The sequence below is a fragment of the Anolis sagrei genome, chromosome 5 (assembly GCF_037176765.1).
Source record: "Anolis sagrei isolate rAnoSag1 chromosome 5, rAnoSag1.mat, whole genome shotgun sequence".
NCBI classification, from domain to species: domain Eukaryota; kingdom Metazoa; phylum Chordata; class Lepidosauria; order Squamata; family Dactyloidae; genus Anolis; species Anolis sagrei.
Window position 1 is genome coordinate 2690470 of NC_090025.1, and position 25582 is coordinate 2716051.

At 48.0% G+C, this 25582-nt stretch overlaps 1 protein-coding gene across 2 annotated transcripts in view; it reads right to left on the reverse strand.

The window, feature by feature from the left end:
• The window catches only part of EXOC6B (exocyst complex component 6B), a 379788-nt gene that overhangs the window by 161984 nt on the left and 192222 nt on the right, over positions 1–25582 (reverse strand). For both annotated transcript variants that reach the window (XM_067468442.1, XM_067468443.1), the window contains exons 7-8: positions 8791–8967; positions 6157–6225 (exon numbers count right to left, since the gene is read on the reverse strand). In XM_067468442.1, the coding sequence (XP_067324543.1) occupies positions 6157–6225; positions 8791–8967 (246 nt within the window). The remainder of the gene's footprint in view (positions 1–6156; positions 6226–8790; positions 8968–25582) is intronic.

The following is a 25582-nucleotide window of genomic DNA, read 5'->3' on the forward strand; positions in this document are numbered from 1 at the left end:
GCCTCATCTCAATTTGGGGGGATTTGGAGTGGCCGGCCCGCTCTCCAGATTTGGCTCCTTGTGATTTTTTTGAAATCCCGTGTTTATATGAACCGTCCAAGGACCCAACAAGATGAGAAGACCAACATCCAGGAAGAAATTGCCAACGTAACAATGCCTGCTATGCTGGCAAGAGTCATGACAAACGACAGAAATCGGTTGACTCAGTGTATGGAGAATGGAGAATGGGGGACGTCACCTAGAATCATAGAATCATAGAATCCTAGAGTTGGAAGAGACCTCCTGGGCCGTCATCCAGTCCAACCCCATTCTGCCAAGAAGCAGGAATATTGCATTCAAATCACCCCTGACAGATGGCCATCCAGCCTCTGCTTAAAAGCCTCCAAATTAGGAGTCTCCACCACACTCCGGGGCAGAGAGTTCCACTGCTGAACAACTCTCACAGTCAGGAAGTTCTTCCTCATGTTCAGGTGGAATCTCCTCTCTTGTAGTTTGAAGCCATTGTTCTGCGTCCTTGTCTCCAAGGAAGCAGAAAACAAGCTTGCTCCCTCTTCCCTGTGGCTTCCTCGCACATATTTATACATGAACAAGCTGAACATGAGCCAAGAGTGTGATGCCAATGCCATGCAAGGTTGCATCAATAGCGCCTAGTGTTGAGATTGAGGGAAGTCATGGCCCCACATGACTCTTCTTTGGCCAGGCCTCTTCACCTGGAATAATAAGCTGCCCTGAGTCCCTCAATGAGGGAGAGAGGGCGGGGTATAAAACCAAGGAAATACATCACCCTGAGTCCAGTTCTGGGCAAAGCAATTCAAGAAGGAGATGGACATGATGGAAGGTGTCCACTAAAATGAGCAAAAATCTGGAAGCCATGAATCCCTCTGAGGGAGCTTGGGGTGTCCAGCTTGGAAAAGACAAAGCTGAGAGAAAGGGATATGGGAACCAGATTTAGATGGCCTCCAGGTCACAACTAGAACCGAGCCCCTTGCAGCAGCCTTTCTCCCCCTGCGTGGAGTCCAGGAAGGCCCCGGCTCTCAGTGCTGCAGGTCTACAAAGACAATCCCAACAGCTGATGGGATTGTCATGATGCCTCCACCTACTCATCATGAAGAACTTCCTGATGGTAAGAGTTGTTTGAGAGCAGTGTATGCTGCCTTGGCATCTGGTGTGGTCTCCTTCTGAGGTCTTTAAGCAGAAGCTTTATTTGTCGTGTCAGGGCAGCCAGTCAATTATACTACATTTCTAACAGAACAAAGCAAACAAACAGAGAAAATACAAAATGTGTGAGTTTGGTAGTTGATTAAATGTCCTTTGACCAGTCTCTGTCCCCTTGGAGTGCTTCCGGTGTTGCTGCAAGAAGGTCCTCCATTGTGCATTATGTGGCAGGGCTCAGGTTGCATTGCAGCAGGTGGTCAGTGGTTTGCTCCTCTCTACACTCGCATGTCGTGGATTCCACTTTGTGGCCCCATTTCTGAAGGTTGGCTCTGCATCTCGTGGTGCCAGAGCGCAGTCTGTTCAGCGCCTTCCAAGTCGCCCAGTCCTCTGTGTGCCCAGAGGAGTCTTTCATTTGGTATCAGCCATTGGTTGAGGTTCTGGGTTTGAGCCTGCCACTTTTGGACTCTCGCTTGCTGATGTGTTCCAGCAAGTGTCTCTGTAGATCTTAGAAAACTATGTCTGGATTTAAGTCGTTGATGTGCTAGTTGATACCCAAACAGGGGATGAGCTGGAGATGTCTCTGCCTTGGTCCTTTTACTATTGGCTGCCACTTCTCGGCGGATGTCAGGTGGTGCAATACTGGCTAAACAGTGTAATTTCTCCAGGGATGTAGGGCACAGACACCCCGTGATAATGCGGCATGTCTCATTAAGAGCCTCATCCACTGTTTTAGTATGGTGAGATGTGTTCCACACTGGGTATGCATACTCAGCAGTGGAGTAGCACAGCGCAAGGGCAGATGTCTTCACTTTGTCTGGTTGTGATCCCCAGGTTATGCCAGTCAGCTTTCCTATGATATTGTTTCTAGCACCCACTTTTTGCTTGATGTTCAGGCAGTGCTTCTTGTAGGTCAGAGCACGGTCCAGAGTGACTCCCAGGTATTTGGGTGTGCTGCCATGCTCCCGTGGGATTCCTTCCCAGGTCATAATCCTCAGAGCTCGGGATGCTTGTCTGTTCTTAAGGTGAAAGGCACATGTCTGTGTTTTAGATGGGTTGGGGATCAGCTGGTTTTCCCTGTCATAGGCAGTAAGGGCACCTAGAGCTTCGGAGAGCTTCTGTTCTACCATCTCAAAGCTCCCTGCTTGAGCAGTAATGGCACGATCATCAGCATAGATGAAACTCTCTGTCCCTTCTGGCAGTGGCTGGTCATTTGTTTTCCCTGTCATAGGCAGTAAGAGCACCTAGAGCTGGACGGCCATCTGTCAGAAGGGCTTGGATGGTGTCTCCTGCCTGGCAGACAGAAGGGGGTTGGGGTGGATGACCCTTGTGGTCTCATCCAACTCGATGTCTCTATGGCAAAGGAACCTGTAGCACTTGGTGTGACCTTTCTCTCCCTCCTCTTCTCCTGGGCTGGCATGGGGAGCCCAAGCCTCCCTTGGAGCCTCTCTGAGGTCAGTGCAGAGGGAGGCATTCCGTGTCCGAGGGGAGGAGGCAGGTCAGAAGGTCAGGCAGGCGGAGGGGACATGAAAGCCCCACCGGGAGCCACTCTCCAGGTTCCCAGGGCCAGGCGGTGAGTTATCACTCCATCCTTCTAATGGCTTTTCCTGAGTCCTTATCAACGTGCTGCACAAAGCATGTGCCCCTGGCCTTCCCCGCTGATCTCAGCCCCGGGTTTATGGCTATCTAGCTGCGCCAGGCACCACTGGGTCAGAGGAGGGGGGGGGGGGAGAGACAGTCCAGGGAGGCCAGTGGGAGGCCAAAGATGGGGAGAGGTCAGAAGGAGGAGGAGGAGGATGAAAAGGAATCTCAGCCTTACTCTCAGGCTGCCTGGCATCTGTCTTCATTCAAAGATCATGGGCAAACTTCAGCCCTCGACTCCAGGTGTTTTGGACTCCAACTCCCACAATTCCTAACAGCCTAGGTCCAAAACACCTGGAGGGCCACAGTTTGCCCATGCCTGACCTAGACATTAGGAAGAACTTCCTGAAAGTAAGAGCTGTTCGGCAGTGGAATAGGATGCTCCCTCAGAGTGTCAACATAGAGTTGGAGGAGACCCCACAGGTCATGTAGTCCAACCCCAATCTGCCATGCAGGAAAACCATAATTAGAGCATGCCTGACAGATGGTCATCCAGTCCTTGTTTAAAAAGCCTCTAAGGAAGGAGCTTCCACTGGACTCCGAGGAAGAGAGTCCCACTGTTGAACAGCTCTTCTTACAGTTGGGAAGTTCTTCCTAATGTTCCTTCCCTGTCATTTGAACTCATGGCTCCATTAAGTCCTAGTCTCCAGAGCTACAGCAAGGAACCTATGGGTCCCCAGATGTTTTGGCCTCCAACTCCCAGAAATCCTAACAGCTGGTAAACTGGCTGAGATTTCTGGGAGTTGTAGGCCAAAACACCTGGGGACCCACAGTTTGAGGACCACTGGTCTAGATGACCACCTGTTGGGAATGCTTGGATGGTGTCCTTGTATCTGGCAGAAAAGGGGGTGGACTGGCTGTCCTTTGGGGTTCCTTCCTGCTTTATGAAGGCGGCCAATGCGTGACCCAAACGAGAGCTGCCCTTACTACCCGATGGCGGCCTGCCTTTGGTTCTCATGTCCTCAGCGCAGCTCGGCCTCTCAGTGCCTGGCCTGCCCTTCCTGCCAAAGTTCAGGGCTTCCTGGAGAGCTCCCGGTGTCCCGATGGGGCTCGGGCTCCTCTGCGCAGGCGTTGCAGGTGCCTGGCTGTCCTCCGAGCCCTCCGCGGCCCCACGCTGACCTGTCCTGACAATGCAGTGAACTCCTGCCCTGCTGATAAGGAGAGGCTGGCAGCCAGGGAGGCAGGATTTTCTCCTTTCCCTGCAAATAATCCTTTGGGAACGTATAAGCCGTTCAGCCATAAAAGCGAGGGGACAGGAAGGTCGGGTTCAGTAAAAATAATAAATACGGCGGGATTTATTCAAAGCGGGCCTTTGCGAGGGCGGGCCAAGGGCTTAGATAAGGCCATTGTACATGATAAATATTAGCATGTTTGGGAGTTATTACATTATGATCCTTCCGGACGGAGGCGAGGTGGTGACCGCTTTCCCCGGTGACCGCCTGACCGCTGCTGACGCGCAGCCTGCTCCAGGGACAGAGGCTCAACGGCTCTCCAGGAACACCAGGCACCGGTCAAGGGGAAGGCAGGGCCGGGCCAAGGGGTCCTCCAGGGGTCAGGCCCGGCTTCGAGGGGCAAACCTCTGAGATGCACACCACACTGAAGCCACACTCTTCTGCTGCTCCGCTGTATCCCTCTCAAAACTAGTCCAATGTGGGCAAGGCAAAACTACGGTGAGGTGGATCTGTAATTGGTTAAATGGACGAACCCAGAGGGTGATTCTCCCCAAGGCTTCCTCCTCTTCATCCTGGAAAGAAGTGACGAGTGGAGTGCCGCAAGGTTCCGTCCTGGGCCCGGTCCTGCTCAGGATCTTTATTAATGACTGAGATGAAGGGTTAGAAGGCAGGATCATCCAGTTTGCAGACGACACCAAATTGGGAGGGAGAGCCAATAGTCCAGAGGACAGGAGCAGGATTCAAAGGGGTCTTGACAGATTAGAGAGATGAGGGGCCGAAACTAACACAATGAAGTTCAACAGTGACAAATGCAAGATGCTCCACTTTGGCAGGAAAAATGAAATGCAAAGAGACAGAATGGGGGGCGATGAGGCCTGGCTCAAGAGCAGGACGTGTGAAAAAGATCTTGGAGTCCTCGTGGTGAGGAAGGGGAACATGAGCCAGGAATGTGATGTGGTGGCAAAAAAAAGCCAATGGGATTTTGGCCTGCATCAAGAGGAGCATAGTGTCTAGATCTAGGGAAGTAATGCTACCCCTCTATTCCGCTTTGGTTAGACCACACCTGGAATATTGTGTCCAATTCTGGGTACCACAATTCAAGAGAGATATTGACAAGCTGGAATGTGTCCAGAGAAAGAGGGCGACTAAAATGATCAAGGGTCTGGAGAACAAGCCCTATGAGGAGCGGCTTAAGGAGCTGGGCATGTTTAGCCTGAAGAAGAGAAGGCTGAGAGGGGATATGATAGCCATGTATAAATATGTGGGAGGAAGCCACAGGGGGGAGGAGGGAGCAAGCTTGTTTTCTGCTTTCCTGGAGACTAGGACGCAAGGGAACAATGGCTTCAAACTGCAAGAGAGGAGATTCCATCTGAACATGAGGAAGAACTTCCTGACTGTGAGAGCCGTTCAGCAGTGGAACTCTCTGCCCCGGAGAGTGGTGGAGGCTCCTTCTTTGGAACCTTTTAAGCAGAGGCTGGATGGCCATCTGTCAGGGGTGCTTTGAGTGCAATATTCCTGCTTCTTGGCAGAATGGGGTTGGACTGAATGATAGCCCATGAGGTCTCTTCCAACTCTTGGATTCTATGATTCTGGGGGTTAAATTCCCCATCCCATCCCCATTCCCAGTGCTAGAATCCAGCCTGTGGTTGTGTCTAATGATCAGGGTGCTCTGGATGTTGGGAGTGACAATGAGGCTCATGTGTTGAATGATGAGGTTGCTCTAGATGCAGAGAATGACAATGAGTTTCCGGTTCAAAGAGACTTTTCTGATGGGAATGTTCCTGAAGGGTTTGGGGATGATGGTCTGTTCCCTGGGCCTGAATTGCTACCAGAGAATTCCCAAGGCTTTGAGCCTGGGCTTTGGCACCTGGGCCAGCTGCAGAAATTAATGAGCCAGTAGATAGGAGAAATGTTTTCAGTCAGCACAGAAAAACAAACCAGGCTCTCAGGCGCTCTGCCAGATTGAAGGAGAGACTGATCGCTGATTCAAGGCTTTGCCCAGTTAAGGCCAGTTATCACTGCAAACCCATCCTGTCTCCCAAAGCCTTTCTTCCCCATCCAGTTCTCCTTTGTCAGAGTGGTGTGTGTATGAATGTGAGGAATATCTCCAAGACCACCTTGAAAAACCCAGGCCCATTTTCAACCTCCTTAAAACATTCACAAAACATTGGAGAGATGTCGGCTCACTTACCAGGACCGAGTAGATGTGCAAACAACGGTAAACAGGTGAGAAGTCCACCAGATCCTGGGCACCGGGCACCTACGAGGAGACCAACACAAACACTCTGTGTCACTTTGAAAAGAGAAGATGCAACATTACAAATCTCATCCATCTCTCCTCAGGGGTCATTGTTTTAAACTGGGAGGGTCTGAATGCTGGATTATGGCTAGCTACCTACCCACCCCACTCCAAGAAGGAGAAACCAAACTCTACGGGGAATCCTGTCCAGAAATAATACGTGTTTTTGTTTCCTGCTCTGTCTGTAACGTCACTGAGCCTCTATTCGCAGCTCATCAGTCTGGCAGATGATCCTGAAACTGGGAAAACTCTGGTGAATTGGGGGGGGGGGGATCCCTCCTTTTGCTGATTCCATAAAGGGTTTCTACCACTTCAAAGGCCTTTGCCTCAACTCTATCCTTGCTTTCTGCTCCCCTGAATGTGTCGGTGATCTTTGCCTCCCCTTGATTTGGCCTCCATGGATTCAGCCCTGTTTTGACAGTGCTTTGTTCTCGCCGTCAGCCTCCTTGAGCAGTCGGTGTTCAGAGGGAGAAAGTGGGGTGAGAACCCTGCTCCATGGGGCTGAAAGCTGGGCCCTGAAGAAGCTAGCTGAGTGAGGAGAAGAGAGTCATTTGCAATGTGGAGCTGGCCCATGACTGATAAAAGGACACATAAATGGGCCTAAGAATAAATCAAAGCCACTACACAGAGACAATCATCCTTTGGAAATATCACGAGAAGAAGAGACAACACACTAGAAATGACAACAATGCCTGGGCACCTCACAAGATGCTGTGACTCTTTGGGAATGATGAAAATGCCTGGTAAAGGGAGAGGCAGGAGGAAAAGAACAAGAGCGCATTACAGCTGGGCCTGTTCCCCGCAGGAAGCCATGGGTTGGCAGGACCTGAGCAGGACTGTAGATGGCCAAAGGCATTCCTGAAAAGCCCCTCATTTGGAAGCTGGTGTTGACCAGGTGGTATTTATTTATTTATCGTGTCATCAGCACCCAGTCAATTATATTACATTTCTAACAGAACAAAGCAAACAAACAGACAAAATACAAAAATACAAAATGCAGAATACAAAATTTGCAAGTCTGGTAGTTGATTAGATGTCCTTTGACCAGTCTCTGGCCCCTTGGAGTGCCTCTGGTGTTGCCGCAAGGAGGTCCTCCATTGTGCATCATGTGGCAGGGCTCAGGGTGCATTGCAGCAGGTGGTCAGTGGTTTGCTCCTCTCTACACTTGCATGTCGAGGAGTCCACTTTGTAGCCCCATTTCTGAAGGTTGGCTCTGCATCTCATGGTGCCAGAGCACAGTCTGTTCAGTGCCTTCCAAGTCACCCAGTCTTCTGTGTGTCCAGGGGGGAGTCTTTCATTTGGTATCATCCATGGATTGAGGTTCTGGGTTTGAGCCTGCCACTTCTGGACTCTCGCTTGCTGAGGTGTTCCAGCGAGTGTCTCTGTAGATCTTAGAAAACTATTTCTAGATTTAAGTCGTTGACGTGCTGGCTGATACCCAAACAGGGGATGAGCTGGAGATGTCTCTGCCTTGGTCCTTTCACTATTGGCTGCTACTTCCCGGCAGATGTCAGGTGGTGCAATCCCGGCTAAGCAGTGTCATTTCTCCAGTGGTGTAGGGCGCAGACACCCCGTGATAATGCGGCATGTCTCATTCAGAGCCACATCCACTGTTTTAGTGTGGTGAGATGTGTTCCACACTGGGCATGCATACTCAGCAGCAGAATAGCATAGCGCAAGGGCAGATGTCTTCACTGTGTCTGGTTGTGATCCCCAGGTTGTGCCAGTTAGCTTTCGTATGATATTGTTTCCAGCACCCACTTTTTGCTTGATATTCAGGCAGTGCTTCTTGTGGGTCAGAGCACGGTCCAGAGTGACTCCCAGGTATTTGGGTGCGCTGCAATGCTCCAGTGGGATTCCTTCCCAGGTGATCTTCAGAGCTCGGGATGCTTGTCTGTTCTTGAGATGAAAAGCACATGTCTGTGTTTTAGATGGATTAGGGATCATCTGGTTTTCCCTGTAATAGGCAATAAGAGCACCTAGAGCTTCGTAAAGCTTCTGTTCTACCATCCCAAACTCCCTGCTTGAGCAGTGATGGCACGATCGTCAGCATAGATGAAGCTCTCTGTCCCTTCTGGCAGTGGCTGGTCATTTGTGTAGATGTTGAACATGGATGGAGCAAGCACGCTCCCCTGAGGTAGGCCGTTCTTCTGTTTCCGCCATTGTTATGTACCACCGCGCAGTACATAACAATGACAACCAAGTAGAAGCACACATATGAAGCTGCGTCATTCAAACCAACATTTAGTCAAGATGAGAGGACTGGAACGGGGCACTAGGTTTCCTGGCATCTTTCAGATGGGAGTTAGCAGGCGCTTGCTCTGATAGGCCGCTAGTCCAGCAGGGACGGAGGAAGAAAGCCAGAAGAGTCAGTGACCTATCAGAGCAAGCGCCTGTCGAGTCCTGTATCCAAAGACGTGAACGCACCAAATCCCTCCTCTGTGCGTGACCCTTTCTCCTGAGGGATTTGGACCTGGCACAAGCCTTCCCACAGCAGCCCCTTCCCCATGTTTGAGCGGTCCTTGCCTCTTCCTCCTCTTCCTCCTCCTCCTCTCCATCCAGGATGCCAGAGTCCTGCTCCGAGGCAGGGCTGGTGTTTTCGACCTCTGGGTCCAGACTGGCAAAGGGGTCTCTCTTTGGCCTCCTCCCGCTGGCTTTCGAGGGATGAGACACAACGCCATCCAGGCTCCTCTGCTGCTGCGCCTGGAAAGAGAAGCAGAGGGAGGAATTAGAGACCCTGAGCCATGAACGTACTTCTGGGAGTCTGCATTGTTGTTGCACACCAAGGCTGGGCCTGGCACCTTTGAACCCATAAACAAACCAATCTATATAAATAAAAATGTAATGTTAGTTCGTGCTACCATCAGAACTCAAAAACCACTGTGGGAATTGACACCAAATTTGGACACAAGACACCTAACAGTCCAATGTATGTCCTCCACTCAAAAAAACTGATTTTGTCATTTGGGAATTGTCGTTGCTGGGATTTATAGTTCACCTACAATCAAAGAGCATTCTGAACTCCACCAATGATGGAATTGGGCCAAACGTAGCACACAGGGCTCCCATGACCAACAGAAAGAACTGGAAAGGTTTGGTGGAGATTGACCTTGAGTTTGGAAGTTGTAGTTCACCCACATCCAGAGAGCACTATGGACTCAAACAATGACTGATCTGGACCAAACTTGACACGAATATTCCATATGCCCAAATATGAACACAGATGGAGTTTAAGGGAAATAGACCTTGACATTTGGGAGTTGTAGTTACTGGGATTTATAGTTCACCTACAATCAAAGAGCATTCTGAACTCCACCAATGATGGAATTCAACCAAACATGGCATACAGGACTACCATGACCAACAGAACACACTGGAAGGGTTTGGTGGGCATTGACCCTGAGTTTGGGAGTTGTAGTTCACCTACATCCAGAGAGCACTGTGGACTCAAACAATGACAGATCTGGACCAAACTTGACACAAATATTCCATATGCCTAAATATGAACACAGATGGAGTTTGTAGGAAATAGACCTTGACATTTGGTATTTGTACTTACTGGGATTTATAGTTCACCTACAATCAAAGAGCATTCTGAAATCCACGAACAACAGAAATGGGGCAAACTTCCCACACAGAACCCCCATGACCAACAGAAAATACTTAAGGCCACCCAGTCCAACTCCCTTCAACAGGGCAAGAACATGTAATCAGAGCCCCCCTGACAAAGAGCCATCCAGTCATAAATATAGATAGATAGATATGATTCTCACACACACACACAGATATAGTATCATAGATTTGAAAGGGACCCCTAAAGAAGGACTATGATATGTTGCATATTCCAGAGCAGGCAAACTAGACACTCTCCACATCAACACTGACAAAGAAACAGCAAGAAATACTGTTGACCCACAAGCATAAAGGAATTACAAATATTAGAAACCAACATTTTCTCATTACTTTATTTTCCAGATCACCAGACTGGGCCACAGCAGCTAGTCTTCTTTATAAGAAAAACAGTTTATTGAAGATAAATATAGCAATAGCCAAAAAGGTAAAAGGCATTCAAACTAGTAATAAGGAAATGTCCACAAAATAGTCAGTTGAGTAATGTAATAGAATCCAGTCAAAATCCAAGTCAGGAAACAGAGAAGTTCCAAAGTCAAATAAACAAGTCCATAGGAGTAAAGTCTTTCAGTTCCAGAAGGTTGCAAAGACCAAAGTCCCTTGAAGAAACAGAATCAAACTTGAACCAATAAGTCCAAATGCAGGAGCTTGAAACCGAGACAAACAGCATGAACATGAATTCAAAGCAGGAGTATACAGGAATCTCAGCATGAACAGGAAGACATAGATATCAGGCATGAAGCAAAGACATGGTTGTACATGAAAACCAAACATTGGACTCACTGAAGAGTATAGATTCACAGGCCCTATACTTATTCAGAAAGCCATAGCAAAAGCATTCTGTTTCCCTTGGGAAACCTCTCCCTGACCCTTCTTTTCTCTCAATCTTGCAGAGCGCCTCCTCCCTAATTCCAGGTGGCAATCCTGATAAATCTGGCCTTTACAGTCAACGATTGCCTCCCTCAGTTTGCCAATTAGTACATTCCTTTCGCCGTCACTAACTACCTTGTGAAACAATTATCCCAGAATCCTCTGGTTCACTCTGGCTAACTGTATTCTCTTGACCATCACCTCCATTTACAAACCCCCGAGAGTCAACAGAAACCTGATCATTTAACTCAGACATTGGAACCTCTGCAGGCCCATGATTCCCCTTTGAAGCCTGAGGCAAAGAGACAATCACAAGGGTTGTTGTAGGTTTTTTCAGGCTGTATGGCCATGGTCTGGAGGCATTCTTTCCTGACGTTTCGCCTGCATCTATGGCAAGCATTCTCGGAGATAGTGAGGTCTGTTGGGACTAGGAAAAAGGGTTTATATATCTGTGGAATGACCAGGATGGGACAAAGGACTCCTAGTTCCAACAGACCTCACTACCTCTGAGGATGCTTGCCATAGATGCAGGCGAAACGTCAGGAGAGAATGTTGGGGTTCAGCCTAAGTTTGAACTTGAACCTGATTCTCTGTTTGTTCCTCCTGACGCTAATGAAAATATATTTACTGATGCTAATGAAAATGTACTTCCTGATGCTAATGAAAATGTACCTCTTGATGCCAATGCTCCTGAAATTAGTGAGGAAGAAACTTCTGTAGATTTGGAAAATGAAAGCACCAGTGTTCATGAGAATGTTTCAGAGGGAAGCCATGACCTTTCACTCCCTTCTGCACCTGGTAACTTTAATGAGAATAGATAGGGCCAGATCTGGCAAGACAGAAGTAAATCACTCAGCTTGCAAAGGTCTTCCCGATTAAGAGAAATACAAACAATGGCTTCAAAGCAGAGAGGCGTTTCACGGAACCAATTCTTCGGCTCTAAGTGCCTTCCGCCGGGTTGACTTTCTCAGTTCAGGCATCGTTTCAGATTGATGAAGACCTTGGCAATTCTCCCGGTTTTCCTGGCCATTGTCTTAAAAGATTTCTAGGATATCAAGTACGGTTAGTGGATTTTACTGTCTACAGACGTCACATGCAACTCCTGGAACGATTCCATCAGCGCTGCCTCCGGAAAATCCTGCAAATCTCCTGGGAGGACAAGTGGACAAACGTCACTGTGCTGGAAGAAGCAAAGACCACCAGCATTGAAACGATGGTCCTCCAACATCAACTCCGCTGGGCCGGCCACGTTGTCCGGATGCCTGACAACCGTCTCCCAAAGCAGTTGCTCTACTCCGAACTTAAGAACGGAAAACGAACCGTTGGTGGACAGGAAAAGAGATTTAAAAACTCTGGCATAGACATTGAGAACTGGGAAGCCCTGGCCCTTGAGTGCTCCAGCTGGAGAACAGCTGTGACCAGCAGTGCTGCAGAATTTGAGGAGGCACGAGTGGAGGGTGAAAGAGAGAAACGTGCCAGGAGGAAGGCGCGTCAAGCCAACCCCGACCGGGACCGCCTTCCACCTGGAAACCAATGCCCTCACTGCGGAAGAAGATGCAGAGCAAGAATAGGGCTCCACAGCCACATACGGACCCACAGAGAAATCCATAACGGAAGACCATCTTACTCGTCCAACGAGGGATCACCTAAGTAAGTAAGTAAGTAAGTAGTGGATTGCTGACAGGTTCCAGTATTTTACAGTGTGGCTTTGGGTTTTGTTTTTGTCCATTTAAATTCATGTTTGCTGATTTTGCTGTGGCTGTTGACTTGCATTTTTCCTTTATTTTGTAACCATTTTTCTTCAATAAAAAAGGATTGTTTTTTCACAGTCAAGTGTGGTGGATAGTTATCTTAGGGCCTCGTTCCCTGCTCTGGATTGCAACAGAGAATGCATCTAGACCATGGCCATATAGCCCAAAAAAACCCCTACAATAACCCAGTGATTCCGGCCATGAAAGCCTTCGACAATACATTGACAATCACTGTTGCAATCCAGAGCAGGGAACGAAGCCCTAAGATAACTCTCCACCACACTTGGCTGTGAAAAACAATCCTTTTTTATTGAAGAAAAATGGTTACAAAATAAAGGAAAAATGCAAGTCAAAAGCCACAGCAAAATCAGCAAACATGAATTTAAATGGACAAAGCAAAACCAAAAGCCTCACTGGGAAAATACTGGAATCTGTTAGCAATCCACTAACCGTACTTGATATCCTAGAAATCTTCCCAAACTATGACCAGGGAACCGGGAGAACTGCCAAGGTCTTCATCAATTCTGAAACGATGCCTGAACTGAGGCAATCAGCCTGGCGTATTGCAATTAAAACTCAAGAATCAGTTCCGTGAACCGCCCTTCTGTTTTGAAGCCAATGTTTTTAATTCTTGAATTCGGGAGGATCGACGCAAACTGAGTGTTTTACTTCTGTCTTCCCAAATTTGGCCCCTTCTGTTGTCATTACAGTTCCCAGGTGCAGAAGGGAGGGAAAGTTCAAGGTCTCCCTCTGCAACATTCTCAGGAACACTGGTACTTTCATTTTCCAAATCTACAGAAGTTCCTTCCTCACTCATTTCAGGAACATTGGCATTTTCCAAACCTATAGCAGTTTCTTCCTCACTAATTTCAGGAGCATTGGCATCAAAAGGTACATTTCCACTAGCATCAGGAAATATACTTTCATTAGCATCAGGAGGAACAAACAGAGAATCAGGTTCAAGTTCAAACTCAGGCTGAACCCCAACAATCACAAGCTGAGCTCCCACAATGGCCTTCCTTCCAATCGCCAGACTCTCTCTATCTCTGAAGGACATGGACTGACTCCTGGTTCCAACTGAAGCAGGGTTATATCCACTTGGCACTGGTGGATTCAAAAATGGGAAGGAGGCCTTTGAGGTTGCACCAACAAACCTAAGCTGCTCCTCTTCACAAAAGGCTCTCCTCCTCCTGAGCCCAGCGCACCGCCAGAGTGACTGGTTTATGGCCGGGCTGTGCTGAGGCCGCACCAGAAGCCATGTGGCAGCCGTCACTGGATGCATTAAAGAGGGAGAGTTACTTTGCCTTTGGATACGTTCCTCTTTTCAGCCCCTGTCAATGAAATAAAATCAAAAAATCCCACATCTGGACCCGGAGATCCATTAAAGCATTCTTGCGGCAACCTGGGAAATGGGAACGCTCCGCTTTTGACGGGCGCCGTCTGCAAATCGCATTTTGACGGAGAGTGAGATGCATGAGGGAAAGAGGGCAGCCTGGTAGGAATGCGGGCCCTCTGCCCCCCAACTGGCCACATTGGCTCGCAACCCTAATATCTTAATCTGCAGGAAGCACAACGTGAGCAATGGATGAGGAGGGGGGCGCAGAGAGCCGCATCAAGAGCGTCCTTCGTGTCCGCCAAGGGTCTCCGAGTGAAAGGAACCGGTGCCGCTCCGCCATCCAATTAAACTGACAGCCTGAAAGGGAGCCGGGATTTTCTCGTTCCGTAACACCGCGCTCGGATGACAGGGAGGAAAATCCTCCCGCTCCAAAGCGGTGCGTGTGAACTGACAGGAGTCCAGGAGTGAGTGGAAGGGGATCATCGTTGGGAAGGAAGGAGGGAGGGAGGCAGGCCGCCTTCAAAGCCCGGGCTGAGAGGGTCTCGGGGGGACGCTCCACTCTTCTCAGGAAGGCTGTGATGGATGCCGACAAAAGGCCTGCTCTCAGGTAGCATCCGAGGCAGCAAGGTGAGAGGAGAAGAGGTGGCAAAGGGCAAGAGGTAAGCGTCTAAAGCAAGCATGGACCAACTTCAACATGGGCTTGTTAGAAGTCAACTCTTTGAACAAGTGGTATTCATAAGCATTCATGTAATGGCACACAGGTAACTCAGGTGTTAGACTGAAGAACCATGTCTTTGAACTGCCAAGGATAAAGACACGCCACTTCCTCTCACATATTTATACATGGCTATCGTATCTCCTCTCAGCCTTCTCTTCTTCATGTTTAGCCTGAAGAAGAGAAGGCTGAGAGGAGATATGATAGCCATGTATAAATATGTGAGGGGAAACCTCAGGGAGGAGGAAGAGGGAGCAAGCTTGTTTTCTGCTTCCCTGGACACTAGGATGCAATGGAACAATGGCTTCAAACTACAAGAGAGGAGATTCCATCTGAACACGAGGAAGAACTTCCTGACTGTGAGAGCCGTTCAGCAGTGGAACTCTCTGCCCCGGAGTGTGGTGGAGGCTCCTTCTTTGGAGGCTTTTAAACAGACGCAGGATGGCCATCTATCAGGGGTGCTTTGAATGCAATATTCCTGCTTCTTGGCAAAATGGGGTTGGACTGGATTATGGCCCTTGAGGTCTCTTCCAACTCTTTGATTCTATGATTCTAGGATTCTAAGTCAACTCTTTGAACAAGTGATATTCATAAGCATTCATGTAATGGCACACAGGTAACTCAGGTGTTAGACTGAAGAACACGCCACTACAAAAATATATTTGGTTAGCAGAGGATGGTTGTTTCTTCGAAGTTGAAATTTCTGTTGCCCGCTCCCTTGAAACCTCTTAGTTAAAATATGCACTCAGAGATAAATTTATATTTATTTATTTAAAAGTTTTATATACCGACCTTCTCACCTCTCTTGAGGGACTCAGACCGGTTTCCAACCATAATATCGCATACAGTCAATAAAACATCATACTTCATATTGCAATAAAACATTAAAACATTAAAACAGCAAAACAGCAATTACATTCAATAAATACAATGGTCAGTCGTCCCACTAAATTTGATGTTCATCATCCTCCATCCATATCTCGGGGTGTTGGCTCACTCATCGAATGCCTGTCTCCATAACCACGTCTTCACCTGCTTCCTGAATGTCAGGATAGAAGGGGCGGTTCTGATCTCCGGTGGGAGAGAGTTCCAGAGTTGAGGGGCCACCACCAAGAAGGCCCTGTCCCTCGTCCCCACCAGACGCGCTTGCGAGGCCGGTGGGACCGAGAGCAGGGCCTCTCCAGACGATCTTAATAATCTTGATGGTTCATAGGGGAGAATACGTTCTCCCCTATTTCTCAAAGCCTTCTTTGAGAAATAACATATCTTGTTTACTCATAAACAACTTGTATTAATTCACCATACAGGCACATTTCTTATTGAAGTTCATTCATAGGTGGGATGTAGTTTCTTCTCTGTGTGTTAAGTACATAGGGTAGCTATCATTCTTTATCAATAGTCTATAGTTTTTAAGTATAGTTGTACTCATTGGACCAAGAACCGAGACATCCGTAGAGATACCAAGGTGCTTGTCTACAAAGCTATTCCCCTCCCAACCCTGCTCTATGCCTGTGAGACGTGGACTGTCTACAGACGTCACATGCAACTCCTGGAACGATTCCATCAGCGCTGCCTCCGGAAAATCCTGCAAATCTCCTGGGAAGACAAGCGGACAAACGTCAGCGTGCTGGAAGAAGCAAAGACCACCAGCATTGAAGCGATGGTCCTCCAACATCAACTCCGCTGGACCGGCCACGTTGTCCGGATGCCCAACCACCGTCTCCCAAAGCAGTTGCTCTACTCTGAACTTAATAACGGAAAACGAAATGTTGGTGGACAGGAAAAGAGATTGAAAGATGGCCTCAAAGCCAACCTTAAAAACTCTGGCATAGACACTGAGAACTGGGAAGCCCTGGCCCTTGAGCGCTCCAGCTGGAGGTCAGCTGTGACCAGCAGTGCTACAGAATTCGAGGAGGCACGAGTGGAGGGCGAAAGAGAGAAACGTGCCAGGAGGAAGGCGCGTCAAGCCAACCCCGACCGGGACCGCCTTCCACCTGGAAACTGATGCCCTCACTGTGGGAGAAGATGCGGGTCAAGAAGAGGGCTCCACAGCCACCTACGAACCCACAAGGAAACGCATAATGGAAGACCATCTTACTCGTCCAACGAGGGATCGCCTAAGGAAGGACTCACTGGAGTCTGTAAGCAAACATGCATCCACCTCCACTGAAGTCTAAAGCAGACACATCCACCTCCAATGAGGTGGTAAACAGATTGAATAGACAATGGAGTCCTGAGTCTGATTATGCTCAGTATAATCACATCTGTAACTCCTCCCATACCAAAGAGGAAAGTCAAACTGGCAAATCAACATGCACATAGTATTAAGGTTAGCAAATATAAACATTAAAAAAGCAACAGTGAAAGGCTTGGGGGGTTACTATTTCCAACAATTATAGGAGGAAATAGTGGAACTCTCTGCCCCGGAGTGTGGTGGAGGCTCCTTCTTTGGAAGCTTTTAAACAGGGGCTGGATGGCCATCTGTCAGGGGTGATTTGAATGCAATACTCCTGCTTGTTGGAGGGCCCATGAGGTCTCTTCCAACTCTTTGATTCTATGATTCTATGAAATGACAACGCTGGAGAAATTGGAAAAGAGGAAGACTGTGTGATAAGTGGAAGGTCTTGGCCAAGGAAAGAAGCCTCTGTTGCACTCCAGACCAGGAAAGCCTTCTGACTTCAAACACCACACAGCTGAGTAGAAATGCAATCCGTTTATTGAAGCTATTAAAAAAGCAGTAGTAGTAAAAAGCACTTTAAAAGGATAGGCAAATCCAACTAGGTAGGAAGATAAGTCAGAACAAATAGTCCAAGAAATAAGTCCATCAACGTACATGAAAAACAAAGGCAGAAACTTCTATAATAAAATCCAAAAACTGGAAACATGAATCCAAGATACTTAGCACATGATAGTAAAATCCAAGAGCTAGAAACATGAAACAAAGGCACTTAAGACATGAATACTTCCAAAGCAAAGCTTCCAAGGAACAGGAATGAGGTCTTGACTTGATTCCAAATAATGCTTGGGACTTTTCTCTCCTAATTATAGATCTTGTACTTGGGACATTTATCTCCTGATTACGCTATGTTCCAAGTGGCCAGAAATGGGTTTCGTTTTAGCCTTGAATCCCTTATCGTTCTTTCTTTGAGTCTGACAGAACACCTAAGAGACTGGTCTGCTTTTCTGTTTTGACCAATAACATCCCGTCTATCTATTTGCTCATTAATTCCTGCAGCTGGCCCAGGTGCCGAGCTATTCTCAGCCTCAAAGTCATGGGAATTCTCTGGTAGCAATTCAGGGAGTACACCATCATCCCCACACCCTTCATGGGAAAATACACTTTGAACAGGGATCTCCTGATCATTCTCTGCATCAATATCATTGGAAACACCATTACCCACATGAACCTTATTGCCATCATTCCCCACATCCAAAGTACGCTGATCCTTAAACACAATCACAGGCTGAACTCCAACATCCCCTGCTTTTGCAAGACCTGTTGTTGTTGTTGCTGCTGGTGTTGTTTATACCCTGATTTATCTCGCCTAAAGGGGACTCAAAGCAACTATTTGTTGACAAATAGCAGCAACGGAATAACCGGCGGTGCCAACAAGGCGCAAGCAGAGCCACCTCAGTATCCCACAGTTGTTACTGGAAGGCTGGGTAAGGAAGGAGCTTGACAGGGATTGCATGCAAGCCCTTTTTGTGGCTGCTACAGACTCCATGGGTCCTAAGCAACTCCAAGGCAAGTGTGGGGCCAAGGTCACAGCAGGACCGACTTCTGGGAGGTCAAGCAGAGTCCCAACTGTGGCACAAGCCTGGCCTCTAGCGGCAGGAAGGAAGGAGCAGAGAGGCGGCCAGGGATGCTCCAGAGAAGCACGCTTCATCCTTCTCTGAAAAGGCAGGCAATGAGACTCTCTCTATGGTTCTCAAGCCTTCCTTCCTTCCTTCCTTCTTTCCTTCCTTCCTTCCTTCCTCTCTCCCTCCTGCTTCTCCTGCTCTCCACTTACTCCACTTACTCCACTTTGGCAGGAAAAACGAAATGCAAAGATATAGAATGGGGGACGCCTCGCTCGAGAGCAGTACATGTGAAAAAGATCTTGGGAGTCCTCGTGGACAACAAGTTAAACATGAGCCAGGAATGTGATGTGGCGGCAAAAAAAGCCAATGGGATTTTGGCCTGCATCAATAGGAGCATAGTGTCTAGATCTAGGGAAGTCATGCTCCCCATGATCTATTCTGCTCTGGTTAGACCACTTTACCTGGAATATTGTGTCCAATTCTGGGCACCACAATTCAAGAGAGATGTTGACAAGCTGGAATGTGTCCAGAGGAGGGCGACTCAAATGATCAAGGGTCTGGAGAACAAGCCCTATGAGGAGCGGCTTAAGGAGCTGGGCATGTTTAGCCTGAAGAAGAGAAGGCTGAGAGGAGATAGCCATGTATAAATATGTGAGAGGAAGCCACAGGGAGGAGGAGGGAGCAAGCTTGTTTTCTGCTTCCTTGGAGATTGGGACGCAAGGGAACAATGGCTTCAAACTACAAGAGAGGAGATTCCACCTGAACACGAGGAAGAACTTCCTGACTGTGAGAGCCGTTCAGCAGTGGAACTCTCTGCCCCGGAGTGTGGTGGAGGCTCCTTCTTTGGAAGCTTTGAAACAGGGGCTGGATGGCCATCTGTCAGGGGTGCTTTGAATGCAATATTCCTGCTTCTTGGCACAATGGGGTTGGACTGGATGGCCCAGGAGGTCTCTTCCAACTCTTTGATTTTATGATTCTATTATTCTTCCTCATGTTCAGATGGAATCTCCTTTCTTGTAATTTGAGGCCATTCCTCCTTGGAAACTGCTGGGCCATTCAATGCTAATCAAGGTTGCCAACTGCAACATTCACACATACCTCAAGCACGCAAGAGCTCCTTCTCCCACCCTGGACATCATTCCACAGATAAATAAGCTCCACTTGCCTAGTTTCCAACAGACTTCCCAATCATAGAATCCTAGAATCCTAGAATCCAAGAGTTGGAAGAGACCTCCTGGGCCATCCAGTCCAACCCCATTCTGCCAAGAAGCAGGAATATTGCATTCAAATCACCCCTGGCAGATGGCCATCCAGCCCCTGTTTAAAAGCTTCAGATGATGCCTCCATAGATGTGGGAGAAACGTCAGGAGAGAATGCTTCTGCAACATGGCCAGACAGACCAGAAAACTCACAGCAACCCAGAACTAATATGGATGATCCAGATCCCCAGTAATGTTTGTTACAGCAGGAATTGGTCTTTCAGGATATCGGGCACCACTTCTATGCATGGAGCAAAATGTTGGAGATGTAATCCGGCTCATGCTTCCTTCATGCATACGTTTTTGCATTATCCCACAGAAGTGACATTTTAGGAGAAAGGAATCACAGGAGTAACCTTGGCTTTGGAAAATTCCTTTGTTTTCAGGGACATAAACATATTATTTTAACTGTTCCTAGGAACAGTTCCTAGGAAACTGACAAATGGCCAACATAAGTGGATTTTTGTTGTTTTGCATCCTTCTGTCTGGAAAGGTAATTTTTCTCCACCTGCGACTCAAAGGACAGAAGATCGACCAAGACTTGGAACATTTGAAAGAACGACATCCTGATAAAATTTACAAATGGGCATTGTACAGAGACCCATGACTCATGTGGTTATTCTTCCTCCTTTTGTGTCTTGATTTTCCTGCTTTTGTTACACTGGAACGTTGTTTAAAGAGCCAAACGATAAAACAGTGGAACAGAGAGCCTCGGAGCACGTTGATCTCTCTATCTTTCAAAGCCTTTAAACACAGATTCGATGGGCATCATTTCAAGGTATTATTTATCTGTCATGTCAGGAGCAACCAGACATTTGTATTACATTTTTCACAGAAACAAACAAACAGACAGACAAAACACAAAGTTTGCAAGCTTGGTAGTTGATTAAATGTCCTTTGACCAGTATCTGGCCCCTTGGAGTGCCTCTGGTGTTGCCGCAAGGAGGTCCTCCCTTGTGCATGTGGCAAGGCTCGGGTTGCATTGCAGCAGGTGGTCAGTGGTTTGCTCTTCTCCGCACTCGCATGTCATGGACTCCACTTTGTGGCCCCATTTCTTGAGGTTGGCTCTGCATCTTGTGGTGCCAGAGCGCAGTCTGTTCAGCGCCTTCCAAGTTCCCCAGTCTTCTGTGTGCCCAGGGGGGAGTCTCTCATTTGGTATCAGCCATTGATGGAGATTCTGGGTTTGAGCCTGCCACTTTTGGACTCTACACCACTGGAGAAATTACACTGCTTAGCCGGTATTGCACCACCTGACGTTCGCCGGGAAGTAGCAACCAATAGTGAAAGGACCAAGGCAGAGACATCTCCAGCTCATCCCTTGTTTGGGTATCAGCCAGCACGTCAACAACTCAAATCAAGAAATAGTTTTCTAAGATTTACAGAGACACTTGCTGGAACACCTCAGCAAGCGAGAGTCCAAAAGTGGCAGGCTCAAATGCAGAACCTCAACCAATGGCTGATACCAAATGAGAGACTTCCCCCCTGGGCACACAGAAGACTGGGCGACTTGGAAGGCGCTGAACAGACTGCGCTCTGGCACCACAAGATGCAGAGCCAACTTTCAGAAATGGGGCCACAAAGTGGAATCCTCGACATGCGAGTGTGGAGAAGAGCAAACCACAGACCACCTGCTGCAATGCAACCTGAGCCCTGCCACGTGCACAAGGGAGGACCTTCTTGTGGCAACACCAGAGGCACTCCAAGGGGACAGATCCTGGTCAAAGGACATCTAATTAACTACCAAGCTTGCAAACTTTGTGTTTTGTCTGTTTGTTTGTTTTGTTCTGTTAGAAATGTAATGCAATTGACTGGTTGCCCTGATACGACAAATAAAATAATTAAACAGGAAATAATACTTTCGAACCAGGAACAGAAAACGTTTCAAATTTTTTTACAATTATGAAGTAGGGTTATGAATTAATTTCAGGAAACAATGCTCAAACTGTGTGGAATGGGTTGGGCTAGATGGCCTTTGGGGCTCCCTCACAGCTCTAGAATCCTAAGCCTGGCAGAGGGATTGCCAGCAAAGGCCGTCCCTTCCATCACCTTCTGCGGGGCTTTGGAACAGATCTGGGGAAGGAAGCGGCCCTGAGTGCATCTGCCACTTGCCCATAAAGAAAGAAAAACGACCTGCAGGAGCGCATGTGGATCCCGAGCGCCATTGGTTCTGTTTTGCATCAAGGACCCAGCCTGGAAACCACATCAAAGACCCCGAAACCTGAGCAATCCAGGAGGGAGCACGAGGAGGGTCTTTACCTTTTGGTGTGGTTTACACGAAGGAAAGCCAAGGCAAAAGGGGGGAAGGAAGCAAAGCTCTTTTGGGCCGGACTATCGGATAAAAGCGCCCGCCTGGCGTGGGGAGCCATCAATCTCCCCGCCACCGCAGTCCTTTATTGTCCTCTGGAAGGAGAAGGAGGAAAGAGGGGCCGCCCGAGGCCGGAAACAGAGACGGGCCGGGAAAAGGTGCCTGGGCCACGTCCATCCCGTGCGCACTGGAGGTCAGACCCAGTTTGGGAGCAAGAGCCAAGCTGCTCGAGCCAAGGCAACTGACCAGGTGGAGAAGGTGATGCTGAGAGCAGAGCTTTGGGGCAGAACCGAAATTGGCCTGCAAGGGCTCAAAGTGTGGGGCGTTCGGGCAGGGGCGGCTCAACCATTACGCAAAGTAAGCATTCGCAGTATAGTTGATTTTGCCCAGGGGCGCTCTTGAGGTGCTCTTGGGGGAAAATAGACCTTGACATAAGTTGTAGTTATTTCATTGACTATTCTAAAGCCTTTGACTGTGTGGATCACAATAAATTGTGGCAAGTTCTTGGTGGGATGGGCATCCCAAGCCCCCTTCCCTCTCTCCTGAGGAATCTGACCAAGGACCAAGGAGCAACAGTCAGAACTGACCACGGAGGAACAGACTGGTTCAAGATTGGGAAAGGCGTACGGCAGGGATGTATACTCTCACCCAACCTTTTTAACTTGTATGCAGAACACATCATGCGAGGATGTGCGGGGCTTGATGAATGCAAACCTGGGGTGGAAATGGCTGGAAGAAACATTAACAACCTCAGATATGCAGATGACACCACTCTGATGGCCGAAAGCGAGGAGGAGCTGAGGAGCCTTCTCATCAAGGTGAAAGAAGAAAGTGCAAAAGCTGGGTTGCAGCTAAACGTCGAAAAAACCAAGATTATGGCAACAAGAATGATTGACAACTGGGAAATAGAGGGAGAAAATATGGAGGCCGTGACAGACTTTGTATTTCTAGGCGCAAAGATTACTGCAGACGCAGACTGTGGCCAGGAAATCAGGAGTCGTTTCCTTCTTGGGAGGAGAGCAATGTCCAGTAATAGTCAAGAGCAGAAACATCAGACTGGCAACCAAGATCCATTGCCTAGTCCAAGCCATGGTCTTCCCTGGAGTCACCTACGGATGTGAGAGCTGGACCTTAGGGAAGGCTGAGCGGAGGAAGAGAGATGCTTTTGAGCTGTGGTGTTGGAGGAAAGTTCTGAGAGTGCCTTGGACTGCGAGAAGATCCAACCAGTCCATCCTCCAGGAAAGAAAGCCCGACTGCTCACTGGAGGGAAGGAGACTAGAGACAAAGTTGAAGTCCTTTGGCCACATCATGAGGAGACAGGAAAGCCTAGAGAAGACAATTATGCTGGGGAAAGTGGAAGGAAAAAGGAAGAGGGGCCGACCAAGGGCAAGATAGATGGATGGCATCCTTGAAGTAACTGGACTGACCTTGAAGGAGCTGGGGGTGGTGACGGCCGACAGGGAGCTCTGGCGTGGGCTGGTCCATGAGGTCACGAAGAGTTGGAGACGACTGAACGAATGAACAACAACAACAAGTTACTGGGATGTATAGTTCACCTACAATCAAAGAGCATTCTGAACTCCACCAATGATGGAATTGAACCAAATATGGCACACAGAACTCCCACAACGGACAGAAAATATATATCAATGATTAATTGGGGGGGGGGGGGGGGCACCAAAATATTGTTTGCTTACCGTTGAAAATTACCTAGGGCCGCCTCTGAATTCAAATACAAACATTAAGGGAGTCACATTAATTTAGCATTATTACTTTGTTCCAAAAGGAAGGCACTGGCTGATGGAACTGATGAACAACTGCACTGCATCCTGTCAGATCCCCAAAATCTGGAGGAAAGCAAGAGTCATCACCATCTTGAAACCAGGCAAAGACCGTAATGATCCAAAAAGCTATAGACCAATCTCTTTGTTGTGCCACCTCTACAAAGTTCTGGAGAGGCTTATTTTGCATAGAATTGGAAAAAATAGAGCCATAGAACTCCCACAACGAACAGAAAATATATATCAGTGATTGGTTCGGGGGCGGGGGCACCAAAATACTGTTTGCTTACCTTTGAAAATTACCTAGGGCTGCCTCTGCCACCACTGCCCAGCCCAGCCTTACCTTTCTGCCTTCTTTGCAGAATTTTGCAGCACAACTTATTTCAAATAGAACCACAGCATCCTAGAGTTGGAAAAGACCACAAAGATTATCCACCCTCTCGTGCCAGGCAGGAAGACACAACTAAAGCCCTTTGGACAGATGGCCATTCAGCCTCTGCCTAGAAATCTCCAGAGAAGGAGACTCCATTGGATCCTCACAAGTAGGAAGTTCCACGGCTGAATAGCTCTTACTGTCAACACATTCTTCCTTAGAATCATAGAATCATAGAATCAGAGTTGGAAGAGGCGTCATGGGCTATCCAGTCCAACCCCATTCTGCCAAGAAGCAGGAATATTGCATTCAAATCACCCCTGACAGATGGCCATCCAGCCTCTGTTTAAAAGCTTCCAAAGAAGGAGCCTCCACCAAACTCCGGGGCAGAGAGTTCCATTGCTAAACGGCTCTCACAGTCAGGAAGTTCTTATGTTTAGGTGGAATTGTTTTCCCTAAAGTTTGAATTCATTGCTCCATGTCTTAGTCTCTAGGGGAGAAGGCGGCAAGCCTTGCCCGTTCCTCCTCGACGAGGCATCCTTTCCGTATTGAACATGGCTCCCACGTCCACTTTTCTCAGTCTTTCCTTCTCCAAGCTAAACATCCCCTGTGGGTCCTCAAGCTGCTCCTCAGAGGGATTCATGGCTTCTGGACCTTGGACCATTTTGGTGGCCATTCTCTGGAGCACTGAGTCTGAAACCAGCCCGGGTCGGAGTGAGCTTTTGGCCCTTTGTTTAGCTTGCTCTCAATCTGAGCAAGCCCGAAAGACAGTTGCCTCTGTCAAGTACAAAATTTAGGTACCGCTTATGTGAGGAAGCTAATTTAACTAATTTATGATGCCATAAAACTCTCCAGCAGCATGCAAAAGAATGAGGAAGTATTCCATCCGTGTCACAAGTGGATGGTGAAGCAACAGCTCCCCCGGTGGCCGGAATTCAAAAAGCATGCCTTCACGAAGCTGGAAAGTGAAATAGCCTCTATGTCTCTGTCTATATATGTTGTGTGTCTAAATGGTATTGAATGTTTGCCATGTGTATGTGCATTGTGATCTGCCCTGAGTCCCCTGTGGGGTGAGAAGGGCAGAAAATAAATGCTATAAATAAATTAATAAACCCTTCTCTCAGTCCCACCACCATCTCAAGCACGGGGACGAGAGAGAGGGCCTTCTCGGTGGTGGCTCCCCAACTGTGCAATACCCTCCCTAAAGAAATTAGATGAATCCCCTCTCTTCAGGCCTTCCGGCTGAGTATAAAAACATGGCTCTTTAGACAGGCCTTTGATCCTGAGTAATCCATGGCCAACGTGATGAATCATTGATAGTACTTGCCCACACTTTGTTATGACAGATAACCAGCCTGCAGGTTCCATGGCGTTTTAGGAATTTTATAATGTTCATTTTATTATTATTATTATTATTATTATTATTATTATTATTATTATGCCAGGCGTTGCTGTGGCCCAGTTTGGTGATCTGGAAAATAGAGTAATGAGAAAGTG